The following is a 20,938-nucleotide window of genomic DNA, read 5'->3' as shown; positions in this document are numbered from 1 at the left end:
GACCCATCCCCGGGATTTCGACTTATGAAGAAAGCTCACTAACTCCCGGTTTCACAGAGGAGGAAGAAGGGAGGTGAAGCAAGGTGCCAGGCCCTTTAGCAGGCAGCAGAGCTGGGAGTGGGCACTGAGACAGTCTCACATCAGGCTTTCCGAGCTCGGCTCGGGGAGCCTGTCCATGACATATAATAGATGTGGCCCTTATCCTGTCTGGGTACCTGCACCCAGGTACCCATAAATGCTGGTTTCAGGGTAGTGGAGGTGAATCCAGGACAGGAGCAGTGGGAGGTCGGAGATGCCAGCCCAGCGCTGAAGTTGACTAGGCACAGGCCAGGCTCAGATCCAGAGGGGCAGATGGATGGAAGGGGGTCTGGGAGGTCGGGTTGGGGGTCCTGCCTCGGGCTCAGCAAGTGTCAGGGAGCCGGCCAGGAAGCAGCCCTCTTTCCTCTCTGCCCTCCTGGCTGCAGAGCCCCAGGGCCTGCATGCTCCACCTGGGGGCCAAGGGAGGGCAGGGAGGATGTTTGGACATGGGAGGAGTCCCTGGTGTGGGGAGGTCTTCTGCCAGAGGCCACTCCAGCCAGGCCCTGGCCTGAGCCCCCAGCTCTCTTCTGCCAGGTTTATGGGGGGCTGATGGCTTTATCTTTGCCTTATGACGTGTGGCCCATGGTTTCCTGCCAACAACTTCTGTTTCCGGAGGCCCAGCCGGGCCGCCCAGGCCGAGTCAGGAGGGGCAATTGGGCTGGGCCTGGGTGGCCCCCCTCCAGCCCCGCCCCCATCTATCTTTGGGAATTTATTTGTCCACAGGCACGGCTGGCCCACAGTCCATCGCCTGCCAGGGGCCAAGAGCAGCTCTGACCACCCAAGGACGCTCCCATCCAACTCAAGTGTTGCCAACTGACCTCTGACTCCTGACCTCTGGGCCCACCTGTTCCGCCCTGCTCTTTGTGAGGGGCTGGGGAAGCCCTAGAAGCTTCACCTCCGTAGACGCTGTGAGTATTGACGCCTGGCTCACCCCTGGGGAGCCAGGGCTTTGCAAGGGGCTCGGTTCTCAGCCCCCAGCCTGGCCACCATGGCGCAGCGGATCCAGGATGAGCTGGCTGCCTTCTTCTTCGAGTATGACACCCCCCGGATGGTGCTTGTGCGCAACAAGAAGGTGGGCGTCGTCTTCCGCCTGATCCAGCTCGTGGTCCTGGTCTACGTCGTTGGGTGAGTGTGGACCCCCCTCCCTGCTGTCCCCCGTCACCAGCCCCCAGCCAGGGCTTGTCCTCCAGGCTCTGCGATGCCTCCCATGAGCCCCAGAGAGCCCTTCTTTCTCTCGTGGCTGTCATCCCTCCTGACAAACCATTCTGGTGACCTTCAGAAGGAATGGGAACCTGCTAACCTGCTGCTGAGACAGGGACGCAGGGATGAGGGGCAGCCCTGCTCCCAGTCATATGGGGACAAGAGGTTAAGCCATTGGGCTCTGAGGAACTGACTCACAGCTAACGGTTCCCTCGAGTGGCTTCCCACAGAGCCCTTCCACCTCTGACCTCCCAATGCACTGCTGAGGGATGGAGGCAGTGCCCCACCTTACAAGCCAGCGTGGGATAGACCCTGCTCCCATCTGCCTGCCTGAACTAGAGGCGTCCTGGGTTGCTCGAGACTGAGCAGAGACACCTGCAGGTTCAGAACACTTGGTTCCTTAAAGGCGCCATGTCACACGAAGGTCGGAAGTCGGTTCTGGCCCTGGGGAGGACAGCCCCTTTCTGGGCATCATGGGACCTATCCCACCCTCCCAGGCTGCAGGGGCAGAAGTAGGTGGGACTCACCTATGGGCTGCTGTTCCGGGGTCCACACAAAGGCCATCTTCCTGGCTGTCTTAGCAGGTGCTTGTGTGATCACATGCGTGTGTGTGGATGCGTGTGTGGCATACCCAGAGTTCTGCGTGGGGTGAATGTGCCTTCATGTGTCTGGGCATCTGCTTATCGGGTGTGGCTGTGGGATGTGTCTCTGGGCCTGAGTGCCCTGGTGTGTGGGTAGGGGGGCGGTGAGCAGGGTAGGGGGCAGGTGCACTTATAGTGACCCCACAGAGGGCTCCCGGAGGCCTCAGGGCCACTGAAGGGGGTTCAGCCCCTGCTGGGGGATCTGGGGCACCAGTAACCCTGCCTTTCTGGTCTCCACATCCCCATTTTTGCCGTGAGACCAAACCAGGGCAGGCTGACCAGGAGCCAAATGGCGACCACATAGTCCTGGTCCCCCCAGGCCTTATCATCCAAAACAGCCTCACTTCAGCTCCATCCGGTCCCCGAAGCCTCAGAACCGAGCAGGTAGAGCACGGCCACAGACCAGCTCTCCGAGACCTTTCAGCTTCAGCCTTCTGTCCACAAACCAATTTGATATCTGCAGTGTCACTGAACTTGTGAGGGAAACGGACCCAGAGGGGAGCAGTGGAATTTCTAGGTCACGCAGCAAGTCAGCCTCCAGTCCCAGTTTGAACCAGGGCCTCCTAATCCCCAGCTTCCTCCTCTCCCACCTCACTAGGGCGAACCCCTCTAATGGGTTCACCTTTAGCCACACTCCTGACCCTTCTGGGAGAGGGGTTGCCCAGCCGGGCCCAGTCGACCCCTCGCCCCTAGAGACTGGGAAAACGTCCTCCTTGCGGCCCCTGTGGTTCCCTGTTTCTGCTTCCGGGTCAGCACTGGGAGCAACGCCATGCCTCCTTCTGTGTGTTGGTCACAAACTGTCAGAGGGAAAGGGGACAGTCCTCCCACCCCACCCCCAGCTACAGCATATGCCCCAGGGCACCACCCGGTGCTGAACACATGCCTCCAGGGATGGGGACCTCTCTCCCTCCCTCCCCAGTCAGTGCGCTCCTTAGGGTTGCTAAGACTCAGACACTGACTTAGCCAGGTTTTCACAGCTACAAAGTGGCAGGATCAGGATCATAATCCGTTGTGTGGCTCCAAAGTCAGCCTTGATATCTTGGAAAGGAAACATGCTCACAGAAGGGCACTGACCTGCCCAAGCCACAAAGCAGAGGGAGGAAGGCAGGGTCCCTTTGAAACACCCCCTAACCTGACCCTCAAACTCCCGCTGGGGCTGCGACTCCTGCTGTCTCTGACTCCCTCATCTGGCCACTTCCCATCACTGCACAGACGGCTCAGCCAGGCATCCACAGCCATTGAGGTCTCGATTTCTCAACTGTTTCGTGGAGCAGGGGGTTGGGAAACCCTCTAAAGATGTTGCCTGAAGGCTGAATAATTTGCTCTTTCCTGAAGAGGAATGGCCTTTCTTTCATTACTCCCACCTCCCAAGGCTCCCCTGGTGGTTAAGACAGTAAAGAACCTGCCTGTAATGCAGGGGACACGGGTTCAATCTCTGTGTTAGGAAGATCCCCTGGAGGAGAACGTGACAACCCACCCCAGTATCCTTGCCTGGAGAATTCCATGGACAGAGGAGCCTGGGGGGCTGCAGTCCACAGTAGGTAGGAGAGTCAGACATGACTGAGCGATTGAGCATGGTAAGACGGTTAGGAGTTCTCTGTTGGGCCGGTGGTTAAGAATTCACCCGCCAGTGCAGGGGACACAGGATCAGTCCCTAGTCTGGGAAGATGCCTCGGGGCGACTAAGCTCATGTGCCGCAATCACTGGGCCTGCACTCTAGAGCCTGTGATCTGCCACTACGGAAGTCTGTGCACCCTAGAGGCTGTGCTTCACAATGAGAGAAGCCACAGCAATGAGAAGCTCAGCACCGCAACTAGAGAGTAGCCCCTGCTCACTGCAACTAGAGAAAGCCTGCACGCAGCAACAAAGACCTAGTGCAGACAAAAATAAATGAATAAAGGAATAATATTTAAAATTCAGAGTTAATTTGCAGTTAGAGCTGTCTCCTGGGAGGTGATGAGCGCTCCATACTGGAGGTGTGCTGGCAGTGGGCTGTCATTCATGACCTCCCAGGTCCATACATGGGGTATGCTGGGACATGTCCCTGTCTGGCCTGCTCTGGTCAGGGAAGGAGAGAGGTCTGGCTGCACACACAGGTGGGTCTCAAGGGGATTTGTGAATGTCATCTGGGAAGGGGAGTCTGGGAAGGCTTCCTGGAGGAGGTGACATAGTGATAGAACCAGGCTTGAGCAAAGGCCAGGAGGCTATAGTCCAGGCAGTCTTGCTCTTGGCTTTCCCATGGGCCTTCTGTGTGCCCCTATATGGAGCACTTGAAGTCACATGCCTCTGATCCTGGAGTGCACCTATCAGAGATAAGGAGAGATACAAATTATCACAGGGAAAGAGGTATCTGAGGATACTTCTACAGCATCTTCTCTGTATCTAGGGCTGTGTCAGGTTCCCTGGGATAGAGGTGGGGTACAGGGTGGACAGGAGAGAGAGAGAGGCTGGGGATGGATTAGCTGGAACTTCTCGGTTCCTATTGACAGAAACCCAATCAAAATGAAGAGTTGGGGGTATTGACTGGTTTGTGTAACTGAAAAATCAGTGCAGGCTTCAGGCCTGCCTGGATCCTCCACGATGAGGGTGCAGAAGCAGCACATTCTATGGGACGGAATTCAGGAATTCAGGTTGGTCTCATTGGGTTCTCCAAAAAAACAAGCCAGGCTCTCTTCTTCTTGGCTCTGCTTTCCTCCACGGAGGTCTCATTCTCAAGACGACTCTCTGTCCGCAGAGTAGAAAAAAGGCCACCAGCAGCCCTGCCGCACAACTCTGATCTCCTCCTCCAGAGTTCCAGTAAAGTCCCAGGTCCAACTCTTATTGGCTGGGATTGGGTCATGTGCTCATCTCAGAACCAATCATTGTGGCCAAGGATAGGGAGTATCCTGATTGGTGGAGCCTGGTTGAGTACCCACCTCAGTCCAGGAGCTTCTGCAGGAGAGCGGGCGTGTGATCAAAGGTCCTGGGTCAGGGAGGGAACAGCGAAAGAGTCGCTAGGACTAGGCTGGGGAATCATGAAGGGAGCCAAGGGAGAGGGGAGGGAGGAGCGAGCACGGCCACTGGCTCAGACCTCTCAACGCTGAGCTGAGGAGCGTGGGCTTCTTTCTGTATGTGGTGGGGGGCCATGGGAGGGTGTCTAACAGGGGAAGGCCCAGGACAGGCAGGTGCTGGGGTAGAGCGGGGCCGTCAGAGGCAGGACAGCTGAGATGCAGCAGCCGTGATGACAGGAGAAGGTGAGGCCAAGGAAGAAGCGGTGAGCAAGGCAAACAAGTCGTCATCCCGCGGGCCCCGCTCTGGGGGTGGCCACCCCCAGCCTCTTCTGCCCACCATTGTGGCACTGACCAACGTGACCGGCATGGCCAGAGTTCCCGGCTTCTCGAGAGCGGTAGGAAACTGGAATTTATGGGTGAAAGGAACATTTCTTCGTTTTTAGAGGCTGGCGACTCATTCAAAACATTTAAAGACAAATCATCGGCTTGACTTGTCTGCATGTTGATTAACCCCTGAGCCCCCAGTGTGGGCTGCCGCTCTGAACACAGTCCTTCCTGGGCTTGGAGTCTGGTCTGGGCTCTCCCCAAGGATGGTCTGCCTGCTTGATAGTGCGTGGACCAAGGTTACACCCTGTACAACCAAGCTCATGACCTGTCCCCCCCTGTCCCATGTCAGAGCTGCCCTGGAGTCTGATCCAGCTCCTCTTGTGTCTCAGCCCCTCCCCCTACAAAAAGTTCTCTGGGTCTTTTGGTGAAAGCCAAGGGGAGACAGGAAGGATGGAGGGATGCCATGAAAGAATATGAGCAAGAGGCAGAGTGAGGGGTGTGAGCATTGCACGTCCAGGCTGTGAGCCTGGGGGCTGGGATAGGTATAGCGCTTTCCTGCAGGATGAAGACACCTGCAAGTTCTGTGGGGAGTTGAGGTGTTCAGTTTGGCCCAGTTGAACTTTTGTTTTGAGATGGCAAATTCTGTGGGGAGAAGCAAGTTCTGTGGGGAGTTGAGGTGTTCAGTTTGGCCCAGTTGAACTTTTGTTTTGAGATGGATTTCCCATGTCATAACATTCATCCTTTCAAAATATGCAAGTTAGTGATTTTTAGTATAATCACAAAGTTGTGTAACCATTGTGCTCAATCGTGTCCAACTCTTTGTGACTCCATGGACTGTAGCCTGCCAGGCTCCTCTGTCCATGGAATTTTCCAGGCAAAAATACTGGAGTGCATTGCCATGCCCTCCTCCAGAGGATCTTCCCAACTCAGGGATCGAATCCGTGTCTCCTGCGTCTCCTGTATTGGCAGGCAGATTCTTTACCACTGAGCCACCATCAGCACTATCTAATTCCAGAATATTTGCACTACCCCCAAATGAACTTCATTGGAAGGACTGATGTTTAAGCTGAAACTCCAATACTTTGGCCACCTGATGCAGAGAGCTGACTCATTTGAAAAGACCCTGATGCTGGGAAGGATTGAGGGCAGGAGGAGAAGGGGACGGCAGAGGATGAGATGGTTGGATGGCATCACCAACTCGATGGACATGGGTTTGGGTGGACTCTGGGAGTTGGTGATGGACAGGGAGGCCTGGTGTACTGCGGTTCATGGGGTTAAGAGTTGGACACGACTGAGCGACTGAACTAAACTGAAAATGAACTTCACACCATTAACAATCATTCCCCATGGCACCTCCTTACCCCTTACTTTGCCTATTCGGGATATTTCATGTAGATAAAATCATACAACGTGTGGCCTTTTTGTGTCTGGCTTCTTTTGCTTAGCATCATGTTTGCAAGGTTCATCCATGTTGGTTATAACGTGTCAGTTCTTCAGTCCTTTTCAGGGCTGGATAATATGCCATTATACGGAAATTCCACACTTTGCTGGACATCTGAGTTGTTTCCACTTTCTGCTTGTGGATAATGTTGTGAACATTTGTGTATGAGTTTCTATGAGGATATGTTTTCAGTTTTCTTGGGTATTCAGTTCCCGGTAGTAGCTTATGGTGAACGGTGTCAGGTTCTTGATCTCCAAAGAAGATTTAGCTTTGGGACCAGGGACCAGGCTTACTCACTCAAGAGCTTTTGTGTAGCAGAGTTTTATTAAAGTATGAAAACGGACAGAGAGAGCTTCTGACATAGGCATCAGAAGGGGGACGGAGAGTGTCCCCCTCGCTATTCTAAGCAAGGGAGTTATATACTTTTTAAATTAGTTATTACAATAAATCAAAAGAATGTCTCAAGACTGTAAATATCTTACTAGACCCACTCCCATATTTTACATTTTAAGATAACAGGATTAGCCAGAAGGTTTTCAGGAAGGAGAAGCTATAATCTTTAGTACAGAGTTGAAACTGAGCTGTTTGTTGTGTAATCATCAGTTCCAGGCTTAAAGGAAAAAAATGATTTATGTGACTAAGACTAAGGAATAGAGAGAAAAAAAAGATGTTTGTCCTTTCCTCCTCCTTGAGAATTCCAGATCCCCATCTCCTCTTCAAGAACCCCAGCCCCCTCCCTCCTTCTCAGGGACCCCGGACTTATCAAACTGCCTAGAAATTGACTCTCTCACTAGCAGTGGAGTTGCTGAGTCAATGGCAATTTCATGTTTGACTTCTTTTTTTAATATTTATCTGTTTATTTATGGGGCTGCCTCAGGTGTTGGTTGCCACACACGAGATCTTCCTTGTAGACTCTCTGGTTGTGGTGCCTGGACTCAGCTGTTGCGGCACACGGGCTTAGCTGCTCTGCGGCATGTGAGATCTCAGTCCCAGACCAGGGATCGAACCTGTGTTCCCTGCGTTGCAAGGCAGATTCTTAACCGCTGGTCCACCAGGGAAGTTCCTCCGCATTTAACTTTTCGAGGAAATTCCAGACTGTTTTCCAAAGGGTCGAGTTAAGTTGGAGGCAACTGTGCGGTTTGGAGGCAGGGTGGGCCCAGGGCAAGGGGAAGGAGTGTGTGTCACCGAATACTCGCAGCTGGAGCTTCAGCATTTGGATAAGCTCTTTGAGAGCAGAATTGGGGTTTGTTGGGTTCTCTTCTGTATTTTTCATGCCTAGAGCGGTCCTTGGCACATAACAGGGCCTGATGAAGAGATACTTGTTGACTGACTAAATGAATGTGTGGGATTGACTCTCAGAGGAGAGTGCAGAAGCGGAGAGAGAAAATCAGGGACAAAGTGTGCCTGCAGCAGTGCACACAGGGTTCCGCCTGGGCCCAGAATAGAAGCCAGGGGACGGGGGCAGATTGACATTTAAGGAGGAATTAGTGAAGGAGGACCAGAAACCGTAAATAAATAGGATTGGTTTTTTATGGGCTAACTGCATGCCAAGCACTGTGCTGATTTCCTTAAAGAGAACTCACGGGGGCATCCTCCAATCACCTAGATGCTTTCTCTTCTTGAGGCCCAGGCTCAGTGAGTGGCTGCATTTGTTGCATCAGCAGCATCTTTGAGGCAGGTGCCTTCACTTGCTTTTTAACTGAGAAATCCAGGGCTCAAGAGGTTTAGTCTTTAGCCTGAAGCCACACAGCTGGTGAGTGGCGCTGCTGGTACTTGAACCTTGACCTCTGCGGCTCCAGAGGCTGCACCCTCAGCCACTCCACCATGTGACCTCTCCCACAAGGGGCTGTTAGAGAAGAGAGACCAGGTCAGGGTGTTGCAGAGGGTGAGGAGGAAAGAATGGGAAAGAGAATTTCTGGAAGAAGAGGGGCTTCTGAAGATGCTGGTCTCTTTGGCATCAGGCCCCCCCGGTGGCCTTCCTCGGGTGGTGACTACGAGACCCAGTCCAGATGAGCACTGCTTTGGAGGGGCGGGCCAAACGGCACCATTGTCATTCTGTTAGTATCAGAACTAAGGTCACTGAGGCCAGATTTGGGCCTCCCGGGACTGACAGCCCCTGGGGGCAGACACAGCCGGGAATGGCAACATTGGCTCCAGGGCACAGCCTCGGTGTGGCTCCCGGTAGACATGTTGATGCCAGGCTGCCCTGCAGAAAAAGGGGCAGAATCCTGGGCTGGGGGCTTCACGCCTGGGGTCTGTCTCAGACACAGAAGGGACATTCCCTTCAGTTCAGTTCAGTTGTTCAACCGTGTCCAACTCTTTGCAACCCCATGGACTGCAGCATGCCAGGCTTTCCTGTCCATCTCCCAGAGCTTGCTCAAACTCATGTCCATCAAGTCAGTGATGCCATCCAACCATCTCATCCTCTGTCGTCCCCTTCTTCTCCCGCCTTCAATCTTTCCCAGTATCAGGGTTTTCTCCAATGAGTCGGTTCTTCGCATCAGGTGGCCAAAGTATTGGAGCTTCAGCTTCAGCCTCAGTCCTTCCGATGAATATTCAGGACTGATTTTACACTCCCTTTGGCCTCTTTTTCCATCTCTACATGAGGAGTTGGTTTTGGGCAAAGAGAGAAATGAGGCTAAGATGTCAGGAATGGGAGCTGCCAAGAGGCGGGTCTGTGACCTCTCCTGCAGTGAGTTCAGAATATGGGGCAGCTCCCCATCTTCTCTGACAACAGCGACTTCAGACGGCCCACCTTCCCTGGTGAGGCTGGAGACAGAGAGGCAGGCTCAGGACGCTGAGCAGTAGGAGCCTCTGTTGGACCTCGCCTGTTACCATCTGAGGCCTGCAGGGGGCAGCAGTGACCATGCTTAAGTTCCTGGGGGCCAGCACCAGGCTGTGGTCCGGAAGGGGGATGGCCAGGAAGGGGCTTAGAGGAGAGGAGTGGACTCTAGGAGGGGAGAGGAGGACATGGTGGGCTGCCCTCCTGGGGCCTGGAGCAGGGAGACACCCCCAGAGAGCCAGCAGTGGCTCTGAGAATAAGAGGCCGGGAGAATCCTGTCTTGGAGCCTGAGTTCTGGGGGACAGAAGAGGGATTTTGAGCTCTGCTTTGGACAGGTGGGTTAAAGGTAGTGTGAGCAGTGACAGAGGCAGAAACACACCTCCCGACACTCAGTCGCAGCCACAGTTGTGCTCACAGATTTGCCCTGGAGATACATGACTACACACTCTGATGGGTACCATGGACACACACACACACACACACACACACATTCTTACAGTGAATCGCCAAGATTCTTTCCTGAAGGAAGGGGACCACACCCTGGAGAGGAGTATTCTCCAGAACCTTCATTTGCAAGCAGCGGAAACCAAACCCAAACTGGCTTAAATAAAGGAAAAGAATTTATGAGCTCGTGTAACTGGAAAGTCCAGAAGTAGATTTTTCAACATGCTTCAGGTATGGCAGGATCCAGGTGCTCAAACGGCACTGTCAGCAGTCCAGTCCTCTCCGTCTCCTGGCCTGGCTTTTCTCTTAAGTTGGCTTCATTCTCAGGCTTGCTCTCTCCGTGAGATAACAAAGATGACTCACCATAGTTTTGGTCTTGTAACCACCTGGCTTAGCCACCCAGCCGAGATGATGTCTCTTTCCCAGTAATTCCCAGAAAAATTCTGGCCTCCTTGCTGAAACTCCTCGGGATTCTGTGCCCATGCTTAGACCCGTTGCCATTGCAAGGGCAGTGGAACATTGCTTAGCAAGCTGTGGTCATGTGCCCCCACCATGGGGCCAGGAAGGAGGTTGGCCCCACAAAACCTCCCAGATTAAAAATGAAGAACCTAAAGTAACAGGGGTTCTTTTCTGAAAATATTCATTTATGTGGCTGAGTTGGGTGTTCGCTGCAGCATGCAGGATCTTTAGTTGCAGCGTGAGAAGTCTTAGTTGCGGCTTGTGGGATCTAGTTCCCTGGCCAGAGAGGGAACCCAGGCACCTAGCATTGGGAGCGTGGAGTCTTAGCCACTGGACCACCAGGGAAGTCCCAAGAGCAGGGGTTCTTGATGCTGGGAGGGGAAGGCCAGAATTTCCCAGGAAAGCTGGGAGGCCTCCAACCTGAGCCACTCCCACCAGGGCCTCACCTGGGGCCAGATGCTATAAGTCCCTCAAAGGGCCATTTGCCCTCTCTGGCTTCCCTTCCACTCAGTCCCCCTCCCCAGGAGCTCCCAGCATGGCTGAGATAATAGTAGCTACTATCTGTCTGGAGAAGGCAATGGCACCCCACTCCAGTGCTCTTGCCTGGAAAATCCCATGGACAGAGGAGCCTGGAAGGCTGCAGTCCATGGGGTTGCTAAGAGTGGGACACAACTGAGCGACTTCACTTTCACTTTTCACTTTCATGCACTGGAGAAGGAAATGGCAACCCACTCCAGTGTTCTTGCCAGGAGAATCCCAGGAACAGGAGAGCCTGGTGGGCTGCCGTCTAAGGGGTCGCACAGAGTTGGACAGGACTGAGGTGACTTAGCAGCAGCAGCAATGTCTGTCCATATAGCGCTTACCCCATGTCAGTTTCCATTCTAAGTGCTTTTCCAGGCATTGACTCACAGCACAAGTACTGTTGGTACTCTTGTTGTTTACATTTTACAAGGAAACTGAAACAGAGAGGAATTGAATAGCTTCCCCAAATCATAGAGCCTGTGAAATGCAAGCCCAGACTTGGACACCAAAGGTCAGGCTCTCAGCCATCACCATGCTCTGCTGCTTCTCAGTGGGAGCGACTCAGGAAGGAAGGAGATAGGGATGAAGACGGGTCCAAGAAGCTTGAAAAGTGAAAGTGTTAGTTGCTCAGTCGTGTCTGACTCTGCGACTCCGCGGACTATGGCCCGCCAGGCTCCTCTGGCCATGGGGATTCTCCAGGCAAGAATACTGGAGTGGGTTGCCATTTCCTTCTCCAGGAGATCTTCCTGACCCAGGGATTAAACCCAGGTCTCCTGCACTGCAGGCAGATTCTTTACCACATGAACTCCCAAGAAGCTTGGCCTCCAACAAACCCTACTCTTGGAAGAGAAGCCAAAAGAGACATGCAGGGCCTCTTCTCCCTGGGAATTAGCATTTTCCTAGTGAAAGGAAGGATGGAGCTCCAGCACAGGGAGGCAGGTGAAGGTTACCCGCCTCCAGCCCCACACCAAGCTTTAGGAGTAGAGTGGCCTCAGAGATGCCCTTGGGGATGGGAAGGGAAAGGACTTCCCCTCCCTGGAGGAGGGAGGAAGTGGCAGTGGCCCACAGCCTCGTGCCATCCTGGAGTGGCCCTGCCCAGCTCTGGCCCCTCTGCCCTCCTCATCTCCCTCCAGGTGGGTGTTTGTCTACGAGAAGGGCTACCAGACCTCGAGCAGCCTCATCAGCAGTGTGTCTGTTAAACTCAAAGGTCTGGCTGTGACACAGCTTCCAAGCCTGGGCCCCCAGGTCTGGGATGTGGCCGACTACGTCTTCCCAGCACAGGTGAGCTGACTGTTCGGGGGGCACCTCCTACCCACATGGTGTGCAGTCTCAGAGCTGGGTTAGGCTCTGTCCTGCCTCCCTGTGGGCCTCAGTTTCCCTGTGAATGAGGCACAGATGCAGCCCAGTGCCGTCACCCCACTCTGATGTCATGAGTGTAGAGGCTGCTGGGGGTCCTGTGGGTTCTGGGGGCTGGCTGGGACCATACTGGTGTTCTCCGGGCTCTTCTCCCAGCTCGGAACCCTGTCTTGCCCTCCCCTTGCCTCTCACTTCCAGGGGGACAGCTCCTTCGTGGTCATGACCAATTTTATCGCCACCCCCCGGCAGGCTCAAGGTCACTGTGCAGAGGTGAGGACTGTTACCCATTCCCTGTTTCTTGAACCTTCAGGAAAAAGTGATGTGGAAGAGGAGGTCCCCTTGAGTATTGGAGGGAAAGCTTGATTAAGCCTCCCTGCGGGGCCATAATGATGGAATTTCAGGCATAGATTCACACAGAGTGATGGCCCACCATTGGCAGAGCTGAGGCTTCCCTCCCAGCTGTGTGTCAAGCAGGATGCTGAGCCTCAGTGCCTGCCCAGTCCCCAACACCTTCCCCCCCAATCCCTGCCGGCTGACATCAGCCCTGAGACAGCTGGGCACAAGCCCAGAGGGGTCCAGGTGGTGGGGGGACTGGGGAAAGGAGGCTGTGAGCAAGGGTCACCCTGAAGGGATCTCAGATCCTGCCCCACACCATCCCAAGGGCCCTGGGGGCGGGGGTGGGTAGGATGTCTGTGTATCTACTCAGGACCCAACCCAGGGGGCCTGTGGCCAGCAGCTCTCTCCTCCCCCAGAACCCAGAAGGGGGCACGTGCACAAATAATAGCGGCTGCACCCCGGGAAAGGCAGAAAGAAAGGCCCAAGGTAAGGCCGTTCCCTTCTGCAGCTCCAGGCTTCCTCCACCAGGAAGTCCTTCCTGCCCCTTCCCCTCCGGCCACCCCGACCTTGGCCTCCCCCATCCCAGAAGGTCTGTCTTCATGCTTCTGCTCTTGGGTGCCCCATCACTGGGGGCTCCCAGGAGTGGGGCCTGGGGAGTCTCCTCTGCAGCCCCAGCTTGGGGTGGGCACCCAGGGGTTCCACCCTCGCTGCAGGCATCCGCACAGGCAAGTGTGTGGCCTTCAACGACACCGTGCAGACCTGCGAGATCTTTGGCTGGTGCCCCGTGGAGGTGGACGACAACATCCCATGGTAACGCCCTGTCCTTCCCGGGAGCGGGGAGCAGGGTCCCCAGCCCAGATAGAGGGGCATCTGGATCTGTGCTCTGGGAAGGGTCTATCCCCACTGCTTCCAACCCTACCCACACCCCAACTGTGCCGCCCAGGCCAAAGATGCCCCGGCCCCTGATCGAGGGGCCTGGGAGTCCACATTACAGCACGTGCACCCCTCAGTGACCCAGGAAGATCCCGTGGGTTCTCACAGTCCCAGCCCCCCAGGCCAGCTCCCGTGGGGAGGGATTCCTGGGGAGGGGCTGGTGAGTGAGTGCTGTCTCCTCCAGCCCTGCCCTTCTCCGAGAGGCCGAGAACTTCACTCTCTTCATCAAGAACAGCATCAGCTTTCCACGCTTCAAGGTCACCAGGTTCGTGGGAAAAGCGGGCAGAGACGCAGGAGGCCCTTGGAGGCCACCGCTTGTCACCTCTGTCACCCTGCACTCATGTTGATTTCCTTCTGGGGGCAGAAGCTCGGCTGGGCCCCTGCATGTGGGGCGGCTGCCTTCAGCTCCAAGGGCTGTGGGAGGAGCGTCTCTGGGGCCTGGGAGGGAGGGGCCCCCTGAGCTCCTGGGCAGGGTGGGTGCCCTTCCAGCTGGCATGCTCTGCCTTCTTGCCTACGCAGGCGCAACCTGGTGGAGGAGGTGGATGCTCGCTACATGAAGACCTGCCTCTTTCACAAGACCTTGCACCCTCTGTGTCCAGTCTTCAAGCTCGGCTATGTGGTACAGGAGTCAGGCCAGAATTTCAGCACCTTGGCCGAGAAGGTATAGTGCCTGGTGTGTGGGGAGGCCTGGACCCCATATCACTGGGCCTTATTTTTTGACCTGGGTTAACAGGCCCAGTTGACCACCCCATCCCCCCAAGCCCCTTGTTCTGGCTGACCATATATACAGACCTATCCCTTAATACTGGGGCCTCTGAGATGCAGGCCTGTGTCCTCGGCAGGCGCTGGCATGGACCTGGCACTGAGGAGGTGCCCCGAATGAATGGCCGTAGGCAGATGAGACCTGGATGTCTTCTGAGGGCCCGCTGTTTTTCTTTTTCGTTCATTAGTTAATTTTTGGATGCGTTGAGTCTTCATTGCTGCATGCGAGCTTAGGCTACTCTCTAGTTGCAGTGAGCAGACTTCTCCCTGCGGTGGCTTCTCTTGTTGGAGAGCACGGGCTCTAGGGTGTAAAGGCTTCAGAAGTTGCAGCACAGAGGCGTAGCTGTCCCACAGCAAGTGGGATCTTCCCAGACTGGGGTTCAAACCCATGTCCCCTGCATTGGCAGGGGGATTCTTAACCACTGAACCACCAGGGAAGTTCTGCCTTTTAAATATTAGATAAAAGCAACTTAAATCCCATGGTCCATGCCCTTGAGAAGTCCTGTGCCTGCCTGGGGTTACTGGGAATTCTGGAGGAATTCTCAGATGTGCAGTCACGTGGGGTTCCGACAGGAGGGGAACTTTATAAGGAGCACAGACCAGCCTGTCTGGGTTCAGATCCTGGCTCTGGCCTGAACGAGCCACATGACCTCAGACAAGTTCCCTCCCTTCAGCGTTTTCTGAGCTTGTACTCCTGTGAAGTGGGAAAGATAATAAGTACAAGTCTTGCGGGGTTGTCCTGAGGTCAAGTGAGTTCACACACAGGATGGCACTTCAGTGCTGCCTGGCCCGAGGCATCCAAGGGACATGTTTGCCCGTGATTCACATCATCAGGCTCCTGCAGGACTCCGAGATGGAAATCAGTCCCTTTCTGTGACATCACCGCCCAAAACAACTCACTCACCATTTGTGGTTGTTTAGCCGCTCAGTCTGGTCCGACTCTTCTGCAACTCCATGGACTGTAGCCCGCCAGGCTCTTCTGTCCATGGGATTTCCCAGGCAAGAATACTGGAGTGGGTTGCCATTTCCTTCTCCAGGGGATCTTGCCGACCCAGGGATCGAACCCACGTCTCCTGCTTGGCAGACAGATTCTTTACCACTGAGCCACCTGGCAAGCCCTCATTCACTATACCTTTAACTAGTATGGGGGTCGACAAACTTTCTTTAAAGGGCCAGAGAATAAGTATGAGCCACAGATCACATGGTCTCCATTCCGACGACCCAGGGCAAAGGCAACCACAGACAATAGGTAAACAAAATTGACCCTCAGTCCTCAGTTTGCCAACCCCTGGAGGGGTTTTACTCTAGCAACACACAGGACCAGAAAGCTGAATGTTATAGTTTTCCCCTTTCCTAAAAATCTCCCTGCCACCCTCACTGGGAACTTCTCACCCATCACCATTGTCTGCAAGCATCTAGCCTCCGGCTTACCTGCCTAGCTCCACACCTGCTCTGACCTGACACAACTCTCCTCTTGCTCAGCCCAGCCCCACCTGTCCCTGATTCTTGCCTTGCCCAGAGGAGCTTCCCTTTCTCAGGTTCTTTCTTCCCAGCCCATGTCTTTACAAACTTACTTTTAAAAGTATGTCTTATTTATTTATCCGACTATGCCAGGTCTTACTGTGTCACACGGGACCTTCGATCTTCCTTGCGGCGAGCAGGTTCTTTAGTTGCAGCGTGCGAACTCTCACTTCTGGCATGTTCCCTGATCAGGGATCGAACCTGGGCCCCCTGCATTGGGAGCACAGACTCTTAGCCACCAGGGAAGTCCCTACAAACTCACTCTTTAATTCAATAGCGATTTCCTCGCCTCCCACACTAGGACTCAGGAATCAGTGCAAATGAGACGGTCCCACCCCTTGTGGAGTTTATGGTCGTGGGTGAATAATCACAGAGAATAAATATATGGCTATAAAGTAAAACATGTTTTAGAAGAAAACACTTCAGAAGGAATCACAGGGGCGTATTTGAGACTGAGGGTGGTGGTTAGGGGAGGCCTCTCAGAAGTGACCAAAGGATGAGAAAGAGGCAACCTTGTGGGAATGGGAGGTGGGGGAGGGGTGACTGCATGTGCAAAGGCCCTGAGGTAGGAAGAATTTGGTGTATTCTAGAAACTGGAGTGTGATGGGCGGGAGCTAGGGCCAGAGAGCGTGACAGGACCTCAACCCTCAAGCAGCTTCTCAGGGTCTCTTCTCAAACAAACAGCTAAACAAAAATGTTCCCTCTCCAAGAGACTGCTGGCACCGGTTACCAGGCAGGACTTCTTGATCCTATACCCTGGATCTTGAGCTCCTGTATCCCTGGCAGGGTGGGGTGGTGGGCATCACCATCGACTGGCACTGTGACCTGGACTGGCATGTGCGGCACTGCAAACCCGTCTACGAGTTCCATGGGCTGTATGAGGAGAAAAAACTGTCTCAAGGCTTCAACTTCAGGTACCTGCCAGGCCCCCACCAGTGCATCCTTCCTTGGGGCCCCATGGGTTTTTCTACTCCCTTCATCCCTTGAGATCAAGCAGGTACCCCCAGGAGGGGAGCAGAGGAGCCTGGGAAACTCCCATCCTCCTGGGGTTGGCCAAGCAGGGAGCACAAGCTTAGAGGCCTGAGCCCCACCCCTGGCTGTCCATTCCCTTGAAGCCCACCTGGCCAGGACTGGCTGGGGAAATTGCCAGCCTCAGGAGTTAGGGTGATTGTTGAATACAGCATTCCTGGAATGAGGCTTGGACTCCTGCCAACAAGTCCCCTTCTGTGTAATACTCGGGGGCATGGGGCTTCCTCATGGACCTATAAGGGCTCCAGCATTCCTGATGCTCTGGGAACTTCCGACCCAAGATGTTTCTCCATCATTCCTGCCACCTCTCCCCTTCCCCAAGGTTTGCCAGGCACTTTGTGGAGAATGGGACCAACTACCGGCACCTCTTCAAGGTGTTTGGGATTCGCTTTGACATCCTGGTGGACGGCAAGGTGAGTGTCTGGTGTGAAGGGTGGCCTGAGACACATTCTTGGTTCCTGCTGGTGTCTCTGGGGTGTCTATGGTTTTAGGTGATGGGAAACTGGATGGGCCTCATTTAGCACTTCCATATCTGATAATGTGCTGTTGCGGGCAGGACTTTCCAGCCTGTGAATACACTGCCCCTCTATCTCTGCATGTCCAGGGAGGCAGAGCCAAGATCAAAACCCAGGGCTCCTGACCAGTGGCTGCGACCCCATGCAAAGCCAGGACCGTGGGCAGTGGGCTATGGGGTCAGGAAACACTGGAGGGTGGGGAGGTCTCCCTGCCCCCGGCCTGATCTTAGGGCTTCTGAGGAAGGCCTTGTCCACCAGACCTTTCTGACCGTTAACGCTTCTTTCCCCTGGGCCCTGCCACTAGGCTGGGAAGTTTGACATCATTCCCACAATGACCACCATCGGCTCTGGGATTGGCATCTTCGGGGTGGTAAGTGCTGAGGCCATGCGGTCGTTGTGTTGGGGTCAGTCCCTCTCCTCCCACACCTCAGCAACAAGTCTCCCACCCCAAAACCTGACCGAAATTGTTCACTCTTTCTGAGCCCACCCCACCTCCGTAGACCCACAGCCTGTCTGAGGAAACCGAGGCCCAGAGCTGGGGCAGGACAGAGGTGGGAGGGGACCTGAGTCCAGACAGGACTCAGCCTGGGCCCCGAGGTCAGCAGGGACGGAGGTGGGGTGTGCAGGGTCCTGTCCCCAGGCCCCTGTGCTCTGTCCTCCACCCGCCCCCTCAGGCCACGGTTCTCTGTGACCTCCTTCTGCTCCACATCCTGCCCAAGAGGCACTACTACAAGCAGAAGAAGTTCAAGTACGCGGAGGACATGGGCCCAGGGGCGGTAAGAGAACTCCCCCGCTCGGCCCCTCAGAGGCTTCAGGCCCGCATGTCTGTGCCGGGGACCCAGCGGCTTCCAGGGGGCTGACCGCTCCCCCCACCCCCGCCCCGATGCCCACACAGGGAGAGCGTGACCCCGCGGCCACCGGCTCCACCCTGGTTCTGCAGGAGAACATGAAGACATCCTGACCTCCATCCCCGGCTCCTACTGGACACAGCAGGAGGGGAGCCCTGCTCCCTGGGAAGCTGGTGGGGTCCCAGCCAGGGCAGAGGGGTCCCCCCGCCAGGGTGGAAGGATCTCCCCAGGAGCTCTCCCACCTTCTCAGCCAGGCAGACACCAAGTTGCCGGAAGCTCACAATTCTGGGCTCCAGCTCCAGCTCTGCAACCCTCCCAAGGAAGCCTTCCCCAGCCTCAGCCACTCCTGGCCCCAAGCTTTGTGCCTGTCCCTCTGGGCCCTCATCCATCCATCCTGCTCCCTCTTGTCTCCAGACCTCTGCTCTCCCCAGTGGCCGCCACTAACTGCGGGGGATTATTTAAATTTAAATTAATTAGGATTGAATAAAATTAAAACTTCAATTCCTCCAGCTAGCCACATTACAATTGGTAAATATACATGTGGCTAGCAGTTGCCCTACTGAACCACAAGAGATGTTTGCAGCATCGCAGAGAGTTCTATTGGATGGCTAACCTTGAGCCCTGCTTCCTACTGGCCCCAGATCTCCCTGGGATGCTGGTCAACAGTGCTGGCACTTGGGAATTCCCTGGTGGTCCTGTGGTTAGGATTTTCACCGCCAATGGCCAGGGCACGATTCCCTGGTTAGGGAGCTAGGATCCCACAAGCCACGAGCCAAAAACAAACAAACAAAGAAATCCAAAAACAGCGCCGGCTCCTGGGCACACCCCAGATCTCCCGAACCAGAACTGCCAGGGCTGGTCACAGTCTCCGAGGATAGCATAACCCTTCAGGACCTAAGTTTTAGAACTGCTCCTGATGGGGTATCAGACTTCACTGCAGCCAGCATTGCCCGGCAGGTGCAGGCCTTGAGCAGGTGTGTAGTGTGCTCACAAGCCACACAGTATCTCATGCACACACACACACGTGCACTCACCCATATGCACACCCTCCTCCCATCCACACTGTGTGTTTGAACAGCTTGGGCCCTGCAAACACAGCCATCTGAACACACCTACACCCCCAGGCACAGACTCATGGTCCACGCCTTGTCACCTCCATGGGGATGTGTTATCCTGAAGTGTGTGAGGCCAGGACGGCCCTTCTTAGTGATGGATCCTTACTCAGCTACCTCTGGTCAGGGTGGGAGCCTCAGCCAAATCCTGGGCTCTCTGCCTGTGACCCAGCCCCAGCTCCCATGGCCTGCCCAGCTCTGTTAACACAAGGTCTGAGAAATCAAGGGGTGGAGGATAATAAAAGGAATGGTGAATGAGTTCAAACCTCTGCCCTCTGCCTTTTCTTTCCCGCCTTCTCTGAAACTCAGCGTTCCCAGCTGTGAAACTCAGGCCTGAGCTGAGTGATCGTTGAGGTCCTCCTGGATCTCTCCGTGGAGGTGGTGACCTGACCCTTAAGCCCTGAGCCCCGCAGAGGCAGTACTGGGGATTGGTTCACCTTTATCCACGGGCCACTGTCGCAGCCTGAACATTGGCGCTCTTCCCAGTCTTCCACATGCCCCTCCCCTGGTTTCGAAAGGCCTAGCACTGGGACAAGCAGAGACCCCAAGCATGGCCTCATGAAAGCTGGGCTGAGGAAGGGGCTGGCTGTCCTAGGAGAGAATTGTGCTGGAGTCCCAAAGAGGAGAGACAGGTCTTGAATGGAGACAGTGTGCAAGGGGTCTCCAGGGACCCTGCTGTGGGCATGACCTTCCGGCCACATGGGGTCTCTGGGCACCCCCGTCACCATGCTCTGTCTAGACCAGCATTGTCCAGCACCAGTGACAGAACGTTCTCTATCTGTGCTGCCCAATGTAGTATTCACGTGTGGCCAGTATTTAAAATGTGGCTCACGCAACCAAGGAACTGGATGTTTAGTTGCATTTGTGTTAATTTAAATTGCCACATGTGGCTACTGGCTACCATATTGGATGGCATAGGCTAGCCCCACCCCTTGCCCTCAGGCCCTTGGCCTTCTGCCCTCTTCCCTAGCAAAGAGCTGTGTCTCGGATTTTACAAAACAGGAACTTTCCCTCTTTTTCCCTCCCTTCCTTCTCTGGATCTGCCGGGTTTTGCACCTCCTGTCTGCTTCCCTCCTGAGCGAGCAGAGGATTCCTTCTTGATTTCCAAACCTCACCCAGCCTGGAGACCTCCCACTAGAGGCTGTCTCTCCTCTCTCTCCCACTCCTGTGTCTGCTCCCCTCTTCCACCTCCTTCTCGCCCTGCTTCTCCACCCTGCTACCTTCTCACCCTTCTGTTTCCCTGCTGCTCAGCCCGCCCTCCCTTCTCTGCCAACACCATTCTGGAAAGACCAGTCTACACGTATTCCCTCTGCATCACCCCCTCTACAATTGGCCTCCAGCCCCTACAACCTTTCTAGATGCCCTTGCCAAGGTTACTAGCAGTGCCCTTGTTGCCACATCCAAGTGGACGCTTCAGCCCATATCCTGCTTGGCCTGTCAGTCTCTGACGCTGTTGGCCAAGCCCTGCTTTGTTGAAAGATTTCCTTTCAGCAACTCCTAGATCCCACCCTCCCCTGATTTTCCTAGCCAGCCTGGTATATAGGGAAAAGATAGTTTTGAATTGCAGTTCTGCCACTATATGTCCTTGGGCAAGTTGCTTAACTCTCCAAGCCGCCTCTGTGAGTCAGGGATAATAATAGCC

At 54.9% G+C, this 20,938-nt stretch overlaps 1 protein-coding gene across 1 annotated transcript; it reads left to right on the top strand.

Moving 5' to 3' along the window:
• P2RX1 (purinergic receptor P2X 1) lies at nucleotides 782-19,550 on the top strand. Its single transcript, XM_018064431.1, has 12 exons — nucleotides 782-1,203; nucleotides 12,018-12,165; nucleotides 12,439-12,510; nucleotides 12,993-13,062; nucleotides 13,290-13,386; nucleotides 13,694-13,774; nucleotides 14,029-14,170; nucleotides 16,579-16,706; nucleotides 17,144-17,234; nucleotides 17,641-17,706; nucleotides 18,011-18,112; nucleotides 18,232-19,550. Exons 1-12 carry the CDS (start codon nucleotides 1,067-1,069, stop codon nucleotides 18,295-18,297), a joined length of 1,200 nt encoding a protein of 399 aa, XP_017919920.1. The 5' UTR covers nucleotides 782-1,066; the 3' UTR covers nucleotides 18,298-19,550.

The sequence above is a fragment of the Capra hircus genome, chromosome 19, assembly GCF_001704415.2.
Source record: "Capra hircus breed San Clemente chromosome 19, ASM170441v1, whole genome shotgun sequence".
In the NCBI taxonomy this organism is placed as follows: domain Eukaryota; kingdom Metazoa; phylum Chordata; class Mammalia; order Artiodactyla; family Bovidae; genus Capra; species Capra hircus.
The sequence above is the reverse complement of the archived record's forward strand: the minus strand, read 5'-3'. Positions and strand labels throughout refer to the sequence as shown.